The 13,583-nt window shown below is 44.0% G+C and overlaps 2 protein-coding genes across 4 annotated transcripts; one reads left to right on the top strand and one right to left on the bottom strand.

The window, feature by feature from the left end:
* Positions 1-44: 44 nt before the first annotated feature.
* Positions 45-8,945, bottom strand: LOC143512346 (thioredoxin domain-containing protein 6). 2 transcript variants are annotated; one of them, XM_077002537.1, is made up of 19 exons: positions 8,770-8,945; positions 8,614-8,653; positions 8,439-8,496; positions 7,772-7,875; positions 7,474-7,545; positions 7,265-7,381; positions 7,008-7,089; positions 6,826-6,908; positions 6,579-6,671; positions 5,995-6,149; positions 3,859-4,067; positions 3,286-3,430; positions 2,968-3,075; positions 2,496-2,647; positions 1,871-2,015; positions 1,223-1,485; positions 933-1,028; positions 646-768; positions 45-368 (listed from the first exon to the last, which is right to left on the bottom strand). In XM_077002537.1, exons 2-19 carry the CDS (start codon positions 8,644-8,646, stop codon positions 319-321), a joined length of 2,088 nt encoding a protein of 695 aa, XP_076858652.1. In that variant the 5' UTR covers positions 8,647-8,653; positions 8,770-8,945; the 3' UTR covers positions 45-318. The 2 variants fall into 2 exon arrangements, with proteins under 2 accessions (XP_076858652.1, XP_076858653.1); XM_077002538.1 differs by lacking the exons at positions 8,439-8,496; positions 8,770-8,945 and having other exon boundaries at positions 8,614-8,752.
* A 1,357-nt stretch (positions 8,946-10,302) lies between these two features.
* On the top strand, positions 10,303-13,169 carry LOC143512344 (death-associated protein-like 1 homolog). Of its 2 annotated transcripts, XR_013130444.1 has the most exons (5): positions 10,303-10,461; positions 11,624-11,708; positions 11,985-12,048; positions 12,713-12,879; positions 12,980-13,169. XR_013130444.1 is itself a non-coding variant. In XM_077002533.1 (4 exons), the coding sequence occupies exons 1-4, from the start codon at positions 10,395-10,397 to the stop codon at positions 12,827-12,829; spliced, it is 333 nt and encodes a 110-aa protein (XP_076858648.1). In that variant the 5' UTR covers positions 10,303-10,394; the 3' UTR covers positions 12,830-13,169. The 2 variants fall into 2 exon arrangements, 1 of the variants encoding a protein (XP_076858648.1); XM_077002533.1 differs by having other exon boundaries at positions 12,713-13,169.
* The last annotated feature ends 414 nt before the right edge of the window (positions 13,170-13,583 follow it).

The raw sequence follows: 13,583 nt of genomic DNA, 5'->3' as shown, positions 1-13,583 counted from the left end.
CTTATCAGAATAAGCCACAGTGTTTTTTTTTAAGTGTTTGTTTAATCCAAGGAACTTCAGGGGACAATTAAGCTAGTGGAGAAAACCCTTAAGACCTAATGTGTTACCAGATGTGTGAATAAAATTTCTCCAAACTTATGATTTAAAAGCATAAAAGCAAATGTAGTAGGTATGTATGTACAGTTCACTTAGGACTTAGAAATGTTAAAAACACCGTCTCCTGGTGATCTCGATGTCTCCTGCTAATAATAATTCTGCAGGCACTGCCACAGTTAACAAGTCTTTATCACCGCAGAAACATCTTTGCTCTTGCTCTGCTCAAGACTCTGAAATTTGGTCTTGAAGGTCTGATGTGGGTGTCTGGTGATCTAAAATGAAGGATAAAAACATTTATTCAGTGTGGGTCATTTGAACGGATATCGATCACAAACAATTTGAGCGCCATTATGAGCGGAGGACTACTTGATTGGGCATATTGATAAATGAACAATAACAAATTAAACGTAATGTGTAATAAAAACATTAATCGTCGGCAGTCTCTAAACTATGCCTAGCCATAGAATCCACCAGTTACAGTTTACCACTGTAAACCTAGTTCAGAACCAAGCCTAGACCAAGATGCCTATGTTAAAGAGAGAAACAGACCTTCATTATGAACACTGTCCATCTCTTGTGCTTCCTGCTGTTCTGATGAGTCCATGTTTAGACCAGGAGACACTGACTGGCTCTCTGTTGCTTCAGGGTCCAAATTGATAGAGCTTCCTACTTCTGTACAAACATCAGTGGTATTCCTGAGTTAACCTATCAAGTATTTATGCCTAAACATTAGCTCACCAAAAGGATTTATGACTTTACCGTCTTTGGGTCTGTACCAGCAATGGAAACAACTTTGATACAGTATAAAACGTTATTCTACTCGCATCTGGACTAACCTTCTCTACTTGGCTCTGTCTGGTTCCTTAGATCACTAAATGAAGGTGATCTCGATGTCTGGAGGTTCCTCAGCTCTGCAAAGCTCTCATCTGCTTCTATAGCCAAATAAGTTTGCGAATCTTTAAAAACCGTATTTTCTCTAAATAGGCCCAAACTCTCTTGCCCAGTATAGCATGGCTGTGAGTGATTTCTAGCTGCAAATTAGTTACCGATGTTTGAATATCTCCACATACGTTGGATTGCATGATGGGCATTGGCTATTGAAGATGTTTACCACTGATTAGATTACCTAAAGGACAAGACTCGTCTTCCCCTGCGCTGATGATCTCACTCTCTGAGCTGATGTCTCCAAAAATCAAGTGTATCTTCTCCTGTGCATGGTGTTCACTGGAAGAGCCATGGACGGTGTTCTCCAGGATGTCTTTAGCAAAGCGGGCTCTCAGGGACCCCGGGGCCATCTCTCTCGCCTTACTGGGGTCACTGGGACCCATCATGGCCCTCCACTCCTCAACAGCATTTTCTTTAGTCAGAATCAGCATCATGCATGGACCACTGCAGGAAAGTTAGAGACCTCAATCTAGAATCTAGCTCTCCACAGAACACCCGTTGCTGTAAGCACACACATATCTAAAAAACCAGTCTGATAACCATCAAATAAGACTGATGGAGAGAATCAGTCCACCCAGCCGCTAAGAGGCATGTGCAAATGTGTTCATGTTGAAACCAAACTGCTATAGACATGTGGCCTGAATCATACTTTCTAGCAAATGTGAGATAAGCTATGAGACTTAGTCACGTTAATTTTGGGTTATCACCACATACACTTGAAATATGGACCTTATTGAGATATAAGGTACTATGTATCTTTTGACTTTGTATACATTTGTATTTGTTAGGACATTAAAAGTGGTTTAAACTGGTCTGTGTATGAGCTTACCGGCACATATAGTCCACTAACTGACTGAAGAAAGGCTTATCCCTGTGTTCCTTGTAGAACTCCTCCGCCAGCTCCCTGGACAAGACCGTCTCCTGCAGTCGAGTGATGGCAAAGTGCCTTGCTTGGATCTCCCCCAGGATCTCCTCTGTGGAAGACCGCCATGCAAAAATAAAGCCCACAATAAAATTCCCAAGAACCTCAGGATGGACAAATGCTCAGACGTCTATTCTTGTGCACAGGCAAATACAAGCTGGAGATCCACACAGTGTCAGCATCACACTCCAAATCCACCATTTCAAGGAGCTTTACTGTCTTCACCACTCATACCTCATAAGAAGTGAAAATCAGTTAACTTCAAATAAGCATTATTAGAAGTACATCTTACTAGTGTTATTTAGCTTTCACCCATTAGCCATGTTAGTACTTTACTCAATTGCCAATTAAACTGTTGAACTAATATGGACTTCTTCCACTCTCCCAACCCGTGAAATATGATTGTGCATTATAAAAAGAAGCCATGGGCTACATCCTTTAATGTTTAAGGGGTTGTTAACACCTGTACCATAATGGTCTGTGTGGCACAGGAAGTTGTCACAGTCATCCTTGGCCCTACTTGCCACAGTACCTCTGTGTTCCTCCACAGTGTCGGGTTTGATGACGGCTAGCGTGTGTTCTTTAGGGAAGAAGAAGTTGATTTCCTGCTCCGCCTCCTCCAGACTCCTGCTTCCGTGCAGCTGATTCACACTCTCACGCTCTCCCGCAAACTGAGCTCTCAGGCTTTGGAACAACTCATCCACATATACACCAACACGACAGGATTGCTCAGATTTAGATTCAGCACTTGAAAATGTACCAATATAAAACGTCGTGTTTAAACACGTAGATCAGCACCCCAGTCGTGGGGCGTTTGGTGCCCTCTGGAATTACCGCCGCCTTTAGTCAAGAGGTAAAAGGCTTCACACTCAAGATGACACGTGATAAATCCCACGTGGCCAGAATTCACAGATGCTGTTCTGAAATCGTATGTTTGGGCAGCTGAATCCAGGATGATACGCTGTGTGATGAAACGCAGTGTGAGAAGGAGCTGCAGCACCTACCAGGCTGGCTGCTCCTGTTTTGCTTGTGTGGGGTCTTGGGGACCCAGAAGATCCCTCCAGTGCTGCACAGCACTCTGCTTAGCCAAGGCCAGAGCCAGTACTGGACCACTGCACACAGCACCATAGTTCAGACACTGCTCACGATACACACAGCGTATTGTGATCAGTTATTTCTTATGTTTAAATAAGACGTTCCGGGCCCCATAAAACATTTACATCATATTGCAGAAGTGGGTGAAAATCAGATCTGACTATTTTTCCAGTCAATGGAACAAAGGTCCTACTCATGATTGTTACGTTATAGAAAAAAAAGATCACCTGGTCATGCTGGCGAGGAGGGCAGGGAAGTACGACTCATGCTGGAGATGCGGGTAGAAGTGACACACCTGCTCCTCTGTAAGCATCACCTCCTTCTGCATGGCCACTGTAAAACCTGCCTCGTGGATCCTTGCTAGAATCTCCTCTGCCAACATAAGAGAGCGTTTTCATTCTGCGCACTTAAACGGGGACAACTGTCACAGTCAGAAATGTCAACGTGGTATGAGACAAAAGTCCCCCCAGGTTTATTATCCATATCTTGTGAGAGATCAGAGTTTTTGTTTCCTCAGGACAGACTGCAAAGCTTTAAATTGTAATTGTATTCTTCCATTACTGCAATGATATGCATGGACATTCCATTAATTGTAAAAATCATACAACTTTTAGTACTGCACTGTGAATTTGCTAAATTACATAATTACATAGGTGTCTAAGCATCTCTCTCTCTCTCTCTCTCTCTCTCTCTCTGTGTGTGTGTGTGTGTGTGTGTGTTTTGCTCCATGTCTCTGCATGGGTGTGCCTGCAGGTCTGCGTTTCGTTTCCGTGCACCACAGACATGGCTCTGGCACATGCCTCTGTTCTCTCTGGCTGCGTCAGGCCGAACGAGTGCCAATGTCCTCTCCACAGGCTCGAGTTCCGGCCCGGTGTGGCCCGAGCGCCGGTCCGACCCCGCTGGCCTGAAGTTGGGAAAGAAGAAAGCCAGCTCCCTGCTGGCCTGCTCGGTGTCACTACTGCCATGCAGCGCATTGAAGAGGGTCTCCGTCCCGTACTGGGCCCGCAGACTGGAGGAACAGGTGAAAGAGAGATGAGAGAGACGATTGGTTGGGGGGTTGAGAGATGATGGGGGTGAGAGACGATTAAGGGTGTTAGAGATGATGGGGGGTTGAGAGAGAGAGGATGGAGGGGTTGAGAAGATGGGGGGGTGAGAGAGAAAGAGGATGGGGGTGTTTGAGATGATGGGGGGGTGAGAGAGGATGGGGGTGTTTGAGACGATGGGGGGGTGATAGAGAGACGATTGGGGGTTGAGACGATGGGGTGAGACGAAGCAGATAAGTCGAAGTGAAGGAGGCGGGGAGGGGTAAAATGATGGGATAAGAGGGAAAAAAAGATAGGTTGGAACAGAGGGGGAGAGAGAAAGTAGAAGAGAGAGATGAGGGGGTGGAAAGAGAGTCAGATGGGGATGCAGGGGGAGTGGAGAGAAGAAAAGTTAGACAAAGCGAAGTCTGTGGATTAAAGACAGAAAGAGAGAGAGAGGAAGAGAGAGGGAGAAGAAGAACAGATGGTGGGACTGCTGGTTCTCAGCGAGAGCAGAGAGAAGGGGGAAGCTGACAATAAGCACAGGATGCATACAGTTATAGCCGTTAACACTCAAATCTGTGAAAACAATATGGCCCTGCTCTCTAAGAACACACAGCTGCTGTTCTGCAGATTTCCCCAATAATGCAACACTAAAATATTTTGAGCCTACTAATAAACTACATGCAAGCCCTATATATTACTGCATATTTTTGTGTATATGCATACATATCTTCATATCATACACTCTGGGAGTCTGAGGGTGTTGCACGGTATTTTCAGTGTCTATAGGGTTGTGCTCTTCTGGGATGAGACTGATGATGTCATCTGTTGGAGCGACTCCGCCACCTTAGGCCTCACTGTCCCAGGTGCCCCCATCACCACTGGGACAACGTTGGTGTGAACATTCCACCTTTTCTCTCTTCTCTCAGTCCCAGGTATATTTATTGATCTGTCTGGATGTGGAGGTCCCACAGGATCTTTGTTCCACAGCTTTGTTGTTCTCCACCACTCTGCCTTTCCTCCCCACTGGAAGTCGGCCTGCCCCACACATTTGCCTTGCATGACATGCTGCAGATGATCTCTGACTCTTGGTTGTGTCATGTTTTCGTTCTTGGCGCCTTGAATTCTACAGCTATTTGCTGCATTTTCTCAGAGGCTTCCCTGCACTGTCTGCATCTTCTGTCTTGTCTGGGGCTCCAGCTTCCTCAACAGACTTAATGCTTAGGGCTTGACCTTGTGCTGTCTTGCTTTTTCCAGCTATTGGTAGGACTGTCATATGTCAGTTACCTCAACTATCTGTCTGGGGTATATTACATGGAGATCCTGTGTTACCCAATGGAGGTACAATGCCTCACGGTTCCCGTGTGACAGGAGAATGTCAAGGTATTTGTAGACCTGTTTTAAGACCTTATGGATGTTCAGTGTTCACTTTTTTCCTCATTTTACTATCGGCTCGCCACATTTCTTCATCCTGAAAAGCATTCCTGTGTACTTGCTGTAGAAATGTTAAGATTGCAACACTTTGCTATATATTATAAGACAACAGATGTGATTCACTTATGTGATGTGCTTAATGATCGAACCAATATATATTTAATATATTATTATAATATATTATTTTTATATTTAACAAAATGATTTACTCTTGTTGGATCTTGGGAATGCTGTGAGAGAACACTCATTTGCATTTCTGAGGAGAAATGCTTTAATGTGTTTCAGAGGTCATTTGAATATTGCACCAATCTGCAGAACCAGTACTGTAGTACTGTGGAGAGCAGTATTGAGAAACTGATAAATAAACAATACACATCGAAATCCCTTTAGTTAGTGGCTCAAAAATCTCAGAAGATATGATTACGAGTGTAGCTTTAACCTTAATCATTAATGCTTGAATGGTGAGATGTCTGCTACCTTTCTGGACGCTCCCTCTTGGCCTCCTCTATGTCCACTGGGCCCAGGAACTCCCGCCAGGCCTGAATGACATCATCATAACCCTCGGGCTTAGAGATAACCAGAACATGGGAGGGGCCACCGGACATGAATCGAACCAAGTCTTCAAAGTATGGCTGGAAACAAAAAATACACATACACATGGCATCAGGCATTCACACTACGTTACATGTTCAAAACAACCCGAGGCTCTGTCCCACATGGCCCTGGGGTTCTGCAGCATAAGCAGAACTTGTAGGGCGTGCACATAATCAGCAGTTCTATTCTTAGACTCCCACGCAAAGTACTTCCACGCGGAAGAGACATCAGAGGGAAAGAATGAATTTGGCCATGTCACACTTAATAAAAAATTTTCCTTTTTGGTGTAACAAATAAAGCGGTCCCACTCAGGCCGCGTGACATCTAAAGCACCTTCGGTAACTGGGATCCATCATTCCTGTCCCACCAAAGCATCCTGAAAAGTTGAATGTGCCTTGTACAGAGTGATAAGGCAGTTGGTTATTAGGGCTCTTGTGCTGAACTCTGTATGGACTACATCACAATACCTCATGTGCCCTGTGCTGGTAAAACTCCTGAGCCTCCGACACACTCAGAGTCCGTTCCTCATGGGCCAGAATCTCAAAGCCTGCATCCTGTATCTGAGAGATAAAAAGGTTGTGTGTGCAGACACTTGTTTGGGACTCATATGTGTATGTGTGTGTGTGTGTGTGTGTGTGTGTGTGTGTGTGTGTGTGTGTGTGTGTGTGTGTGTGTGTGTGTGTGTGTGTGTGTGTGTATATATGAATATTTTACCTTCAAAATTATTTCATTAGTCTTTCCATGGGCAACAACATCTGGTTTAATAATTGCCACTGTGTAAGGCCGGTCAGCAGGTACTGTGGGTTTGGGAAATGGAGAGTCGTGATAATCACTGTACTTCACTACAGTACTTGTAACACATGCGTGTGTGATTGTTAAACAGGAGGTGAATGTACCAAGAACATCTTCATTATTTTGATGGCCTTCAACGTCCTCTTCCTCTTCTTCTTCAGCCTTGGTCAATCCATCATCCTTCACCTGAGATTATTCAATTAAATTTATTTAACAGCAGGAAACAAAAAGCATTTCCTAAACCCTTTATTTATCCAGATAAAAGTGGAGATTCGTTATACGACACTATATAGTAAATGTTCAATAGCCTGGAAGCCGGCACTCGTGTTGTGGGGTCAGTCTGAGATGTGGTGGAGCTCACCACGCTGCGTTCCCCGCCCTGCTCCAGGACTAGTTTCTCTTTGGCCAACTCCTCCACCACCATTCTCTGCAGTACAGGAGCGTTAGCTCCCCGCAGAACAGCCACCAGCTCCCCGCCCTGCACCGACGCCGGCAAAAACCCAACATCACACCGCAGGACTCAACCGTACAGCACCGCAATAACAGAGCACTCTCTGTTCACAGACTTACAGCACAAAACAGGAAGGTGGGCTCGCACTTTCCTCTGTATTTCTCCAGTGCTTCAATGCTGTCAGCCTCTGCCTGAGGAGTTCGGGAGAAGCAAAAATATAGCATTACAACGAATATTATGAATATGGTCATATTTCAAAAAGCAGCCCAGAACAATTACAGATTTGGTGTAAAACATGAATTGTGTTAGGTGATTACATACTACATTTAAAGCCATTTAAAGCCAGGAGGTTTCATGAATGATAGAAATCAATTTTAATAGTGATTGTTATTTAAATTAATGTTATTACTAGCTTACTATAGCGAAGTGTAAGAGGTCATCTCCTAGCTCGTTTTTAATTTTTCTGAACAGGCTGACGACAGCTCGACAGGGTCCACACCACCGCTGATACACGTCCACCACTGATGGAGACACACACCAAACAGACATGTCCCCTCACAGAGACACACACCAAACAGACATGTCCCCCCTCAGAGACACACACCAAACATGTCCCCTCACAGAAACACACACCAAACAGACATGTCCCCCCTCAGAGACACACACCAAACAGACATGTCCCCTCACGACCAACAGGCCGTGTCCCCTTTCCCGTCGGAGGACACACCAGGTCCCCAACAGAGTTGAGTGGGAGGCCATAACAACTAAATATTATATCACCAGCATTTTTGTTTGACCTGCATAAAATGCATTACATTTCGTGTATTATTTCCAAATATAACTGCTTTAAGCTAAATTTCTAGTTTTAGAGTTTAATAAAAGGAGGAAACCCGCCGACTTCCGAGTTTTGTCATCAGCGCTCTATGAATGAATTTTAGGATGGAGGCCACATCCGCAAAGCCTTCCTTTAGGGCTCTAAATATTCACTTTCCTCTTCTGAAACGTGTACATGTGGTTTTAATATTTATCTCGTTTAAAACTGCTTTGTTCTGTAAAACCCTCCGTTTGAGTTTTATTTCCTCACCTGTTAACCCATTCGTCGCCAGCATTTCCCCCCATTGCTCGTCATTATTGACAGACACCTATTACACACAAATATATATTCTAATAATGTTATTTACATAACGTACAAATAAAATGCACAAATATATCATATTTTAACTACCCCACACTTACTGCCCAGAATCAAGCCTGGCTACCTGTAAACTAACTTCTTTCTTCTTCCCGGCCATCAAAATCCTTTTGAAGCGAAACAGTAGCCAGATTTTTAAAATGCTTTTTATATATTTGATAAGAACGATGTAGTTTGAAATGTTCAGTATAAAATATGTGGTAAAACATAAAAGGACACAAACGTTATTCTGTTTCCAAATGTTTCGGGTCGAAATGTTGCATAAACGTGGACTTGTTTGGCGCTGGCGTTGCCATGTGAACCGAGCTACATCCCCATGTTTAGAGCGCCATCTGCTGGAGCATGTAGGTGTTACGATTTATAAAGTTCCTGCCAATGATTTACGGCAAACATAGTGACTGTAATCGTCCAATCAGTACCCCCCGGTAATTCTATATCCAAACCACAGATAAGGGCTGTTAGATTTGTCCAAGAAACCATATTTGGAAACCATGCTAAAAATGTAAACACATCAAAGGAAATGCCGAATGTCCGGTTTCCTATTGCAGTCTGAGATGTAATTTATTTACTGGAAGTAGCATTAGATTTTTGTAAAAGTTCTGTAAAAGTTCTGTAAAACCAGATTTGCAGATTACACAATCGCTGCAACTCGCGTGGCTTTGCAGGAGTGGGCGGGGTTATGGCCGGTAACACACTGTATTGTCATTTTAGGGGACAGAGCAGAACAGGAACGACAACACACACACACACACACACACACACACACACACACACACACACACACACACACACTTAAATCATTGTTCATCTCCACTTATGTGTGAAAAGACTTTCAGCGACTGGAATGTCCATGCATATCATTTCAGTAACGGAAGAGTAAACATCACTTAAATATATAAAAACATTTTACCACTCAAAGAAACTATTTTCAATACTATTACAGTTAATGAACACAGGAAACACCCCACCCATCACCCCCACCATTTTCCAAAAATAAAAACCTCAACATGAGAAGAGTCCTGTTTCTATTGTATCATGAATAATTGTGCACTTTTATTATGTGCGCAAAATGAAACTGCAGAATTTCTACTTTGTAGGCGGTTACAGGATCAACTCCAGTCCAACACATCTGCAACACACCAATATTACAAGCTGTCAGTATTGCACGTTCTGCATCACACTGCATTGCTTAGGAGGCTTCACGTGGAGGATTATAAGTGCACGCTGCAGTATGTCTCCGTAAAAACAGCCGTAGGGGCGCTAAGAGCGCGAAGCTTACAGTCCCAACTGTGGACGCCTGTAACTATAGCAGCTGCTTGTCTCAGAAAAGGCCTTATCCACCAGGCAGTTTATTTTAGATTGGGAGGTTTAACGTTTAGGGAGTACGGTTTGTTAAACAGGCTGAACCGTAGGAGACAGGGGCGGAACGCGAGGGGGACACATTGCATCTAGCGTGCAGTAAATAGTTTAGCGAGCAGACCAAGAAAGACAACAATAAGCCAGCTGAGGTTAGGGCTTGTGAACAGACGTGCGTGTGTTACAGCAAGTGAAAGTGAAGAATGCGAAGGAAATCCACACAAAGGAAATACGCTGCAAAGCGCGCTTTGTGGTGATCATGAAAGCGTTGCAGGCAGGTGTCTTGATTCTTGCAGCACTCGTACCGATTAAATACCGCGTGCAACAAATTCACGCAGTAGATTCCTGTGTGCAGCGCTGAGGCGCGCGCGCGCGCTTCCTGCCTCGCGCTCAAACTCGATGTACGTCACGTTTGTTTCACGACTATATAAACAAAACCTGGAGTGGGCGTCGTAGGATTGGGCTCAGTTCTGTTGTAGACTTAAGTTGAAAATGGTGCAGCTGTCTAAAACTGGTGCAAAAGACCCTGTGTCGCTGAAGGCTGGTCACCCTCCTGCAGGTTTGACGTTGTTTTGAAGTTTTGGTTAGATTTGTAAAAATATTAATTTCTCTTTGTTGTGTTGACTCCTCCGTGTCGCTGCACCCGTCGATGAGCGACTGGAGAAGCTCCTTCACACTAATGAAAAGCCTGTTGCGGAGCATCTAAAAATGTCTAAAAACATTTTTTCTGTTTTTTTTCCTCGTTAAGAACTTAAAATGCAGCCCAACATGCTCGAAGTGTTCGTGCTTCAAGCGCAGCTGGGTAGTGATTAAAGAGGAAAGCTGCACTCCATCAGCACACATCACCCTTCCTGTTTCATTCGCTTGTTGGATTTCAGTTTGTCTCGAGAAAACCAATAAAGATGCAATTTTTCTTCAGGCTTTTAGACGTTTGCTATAGTTTCGTATTTGCGTTCCTGTGCATTCATCACTTTATAATATAATATAAACTTTAATGACTATTGAGCCGTTCATTGAAAACTAGCTACTTGGGGCAGGGACGCAAGGTACGAAGTTGCGTAATTGCAGTAGTTTATCTCTTGGTGCTCTGTATGTGGAACAGGGGATTATTTAGTGTAAGAAGTACAGCCAGGCACGTTATTTCTGGACCACACAGATCGTACGGTGTACGGGTGTCGCATTAGATTCTGGGACTTGAGGACTGAGTTGGCAACCAGTCAGCTCTTGGTTTAGGAGTTGGCCTTTCAAACCTCGACTGATTGGACAGACGTGTGTGTTATTTTGCCAGTCCTAATGCCTGTTTTGCCTGAGGGTGTGTAAGCGCTCAACTGGTCCAGACAACCCTGGCTGCTCTGTATACACTAGTCTGGTGGGGATGGGCATTCCACGGATGGTTTTACTTATGCAGACTGGATTTATTAAGGTACTGGATTAGATGCTGGATATCATCCCAGGAAACTTCAAAGACTAACTTATCTAGGTCATTGCAGATTTAGTGTAAAATGTATCAGGATGTTTATTTTTGTGGCACTTTTCCTGCTGTCCAGTCGTATTGTGTAGTGACTGTCATACAGTGTGTGTTCACTGCCACCAAATGTATTTGACCCGTGCTTGAGTGGCCTCGTGAGAGTAAATACTTAACCTGGGTTTATTTCATTGGCTGTGGTGTGCTATTGCCTGGACGTCGTATTCATTCTAAACCCCGCCCCCTTTCTCTACAGTGAAGGCTGGAAGAAAGCGAGTGGTTAAGAAAAGTGGTGAGGATAATGTACCGGAGAAAGAGGGCAGGAGACCAGACAAACCCAGGTGCACCATTTCTCTTTTTGACCTGCATTGCCATCTATTTGTTCTCCCAGCCTCTCCTGCTCACTGCTGTCAGACGGCCCTTTTCAAATCCGTTACAAAAAACATTCTTCTTTGCATGTGCCTCTGTTGCTGCAGAGTTCTAACGCCTCTAGTGTGTTTTGTTGATGGGGTGGGGGAGGAACAGAAACAGAAACTGCACGTGAAGTACTGACTTTCAGGTTGTGTTCTGTGCATGCATCATTGTGTGTGTGTGTGTGTGTGTGTGTGTGTTTACAGGTCTCTGACCACCTCTTCACGCATGCAGCAAATTGGGATTCTTTGGGCAGGCCCACTGGACAAGGTCTGTATCTTTGCCAGCTGCTGATTGGCCTGCACAATACCTCATTTATGGCATCATTATCACAGTGTTGGACTGCTGTAGCTTTAACAATCAGCATTTGCTTCATGATGTGCTGTGAGCATGTGAATTTGAGCCACTTTGAGTGTTTGGATGGGAGAACTGATTGCAATTTTGTGATGCAGCAAATGTAATTTAATTATAATTAAAAAATACAGGTCCAATGTTTAGCAAGGACGCATCAAGGTATGTGCTATTGAGGCCTGTTGGACTTGGAATCTTATACGTTATTGTTGTCGTGCCACTATAACTCCTGAGCCAGGAGTGTCTCTATAGGCTGTTTATTATTATTTTTTAATGCTGTAGTCCAGAACAGCACCTCTGTTGAACTGAAAACGATTTTAACAAGATGGGGGGAAAAAAAGCACTAATTTCACTGTGGTACATTGTTGACTTATTTCACGAGGTGTTTTGTTTTGTACAGCGTTTGCATGTAGGTGTTATTGGGGTGTAGATGCACATGCACTGGTCCATTTGTTTGCCAACAAGGGTGGACTAGTGTAAAACCACTGGCGCAGTATATTTGAAGATACATTGGAAGGTTTACGTTCTGATTGGGTCTGCGGTTGAGGACTGAAGAATGACGTCTGTTCCTGTTTTCCTGCAGTTGAGTCATGATTTTCCGGAGACTCCGGTTTCAGTGAGGCACGGGAAGGTCAGGCCTAGCATGGAGAAACCCCACATCCAGCGTTCCTTCTTCATCCAGCAGCCCCGCAAGTGTTGAGCCAAAATGTCTGCGCGCGTGCGTGTGTGTGAGAGGTGAAGAGGAAGCAGGTCGGTGGTGTACATCAAAGTCCCACTGAAACACTTGATGTGTTTTGATCTTTCTTAATGATGGCTGATTTAGTGGGTGGATGTTTTTCTAATCTTGCAGCATTGAAGCGGGACTCTTCTGCATCGATTCAAAATGTTATTGCACTTGGATATGTCTGCTTTTGTATACAAGCTATAGAGCAACCCAGCAAACACTTAACCATAGATGGCTAATGTATTGCCACATGATTCCACAAAGTAATGTCTGTAAACTCATGTTAACTGGTCGAATAAATATGCATAGTGTTTAACTTCTGCATCAGTGTGTTTTTGTGCTTTTATCGAACAATATCACTAACCGGCTACGCTGCAATCGGGTTACATTTTTTAGCTACTTTTTTTTTTTTTTGCATTTCTGGTGCAAGACCACAAGATGGAGGCGATGGGTAAAAATGGGCTATCTGAGGAGATGCACCTCATCTTCATGGAGTAGCCTTCATCAGTGGTGGGAGAAGTTAAGTGGATGAGACTCTTACCTGCTCTACCCTGTGTATGCTTCAGCTCTTAATGGAAGAACAGAATTTATAGGAATAACATTTGATGCACCGTTATAATATTTTAAAGTGCATGTCCTTGTGATGGACTGGTGCTTCCGAGAATCTGCTTGAACCAGGCTGCACAGGGCCAGTAAGGGTAAAGAGAAAATATGACTCCTCATTTGGGTG

Source organism: Brachyhypopomus gauderio, chromosome 4, assembly GCF_052324685.1.
Source record: "Brachyhypopomus gauderio isolate BG-103 chromosome 4, BGAUD_0.2, whole genome shotgun sequence".
NCBI lineage: Eukaryota > Metazoa > Chordata > Actinopteri > Gymnotiformes > Hypopomidae > Brachyhypopomus > Brachyhypopomus gauderio.
The sequence above is the reverse complement of the archived record's forward strand: the minus strand, read 5'-3'. Positions and strand labels throughout refer to the sequence as shown.

What these genes read in the sequence shown, in the direction of transcription:
- LOC143512346 (XM_077002537.1), bottom strand. Translation starts at nt 8,646, where the DNA reads ATGGCCGGGAAGAAGAAAGAAGTTAGTTTACAG. An exon ending in AGAAAGAAGTTAGTTTACAG is followed by an intron (nt 8,497 to 8,613) that starts GTAGCCAGGCTT and finishes TGTGTGTAATAG; the next exon opens with GTGTCTGTCAATAATGACGA. An exon ending in GACAGAGCCAAGTAGAGAAG is followed by an intron (nt 769 to 932) that starts GTTAGTCCAGAT and finishes ATGTTTGTACAG; the next exon opens with AAGTAGGAAGCTCTATCAAT.
- LOC143512344 (XM_077002533.1), top strand. Translation starts at nt 10,395, where the DNA reads ATGGTGCAGCTGTCTAAAACTGGTGCAAAAGACCCTGTGTCGCTGAAG. An exon ending in AGGAGACCAGACAAACCCAG is followed by an intron (nt 11,709 to 11,984) that starts GTGCACCATTTC and finishes GTGTGTTTACAG; the next exon opens with GTCTCTGACCACCTCTTCAC. An exon ending in GGGCAGGCCCACTGGACAAG is followed by an intron (nt 12,049 to 12,712) that starts GTCTGTATCTTT and finishes GTTTTCCTGCAG; the next exon opens with TTGAGTCATGATTTTCCGGA.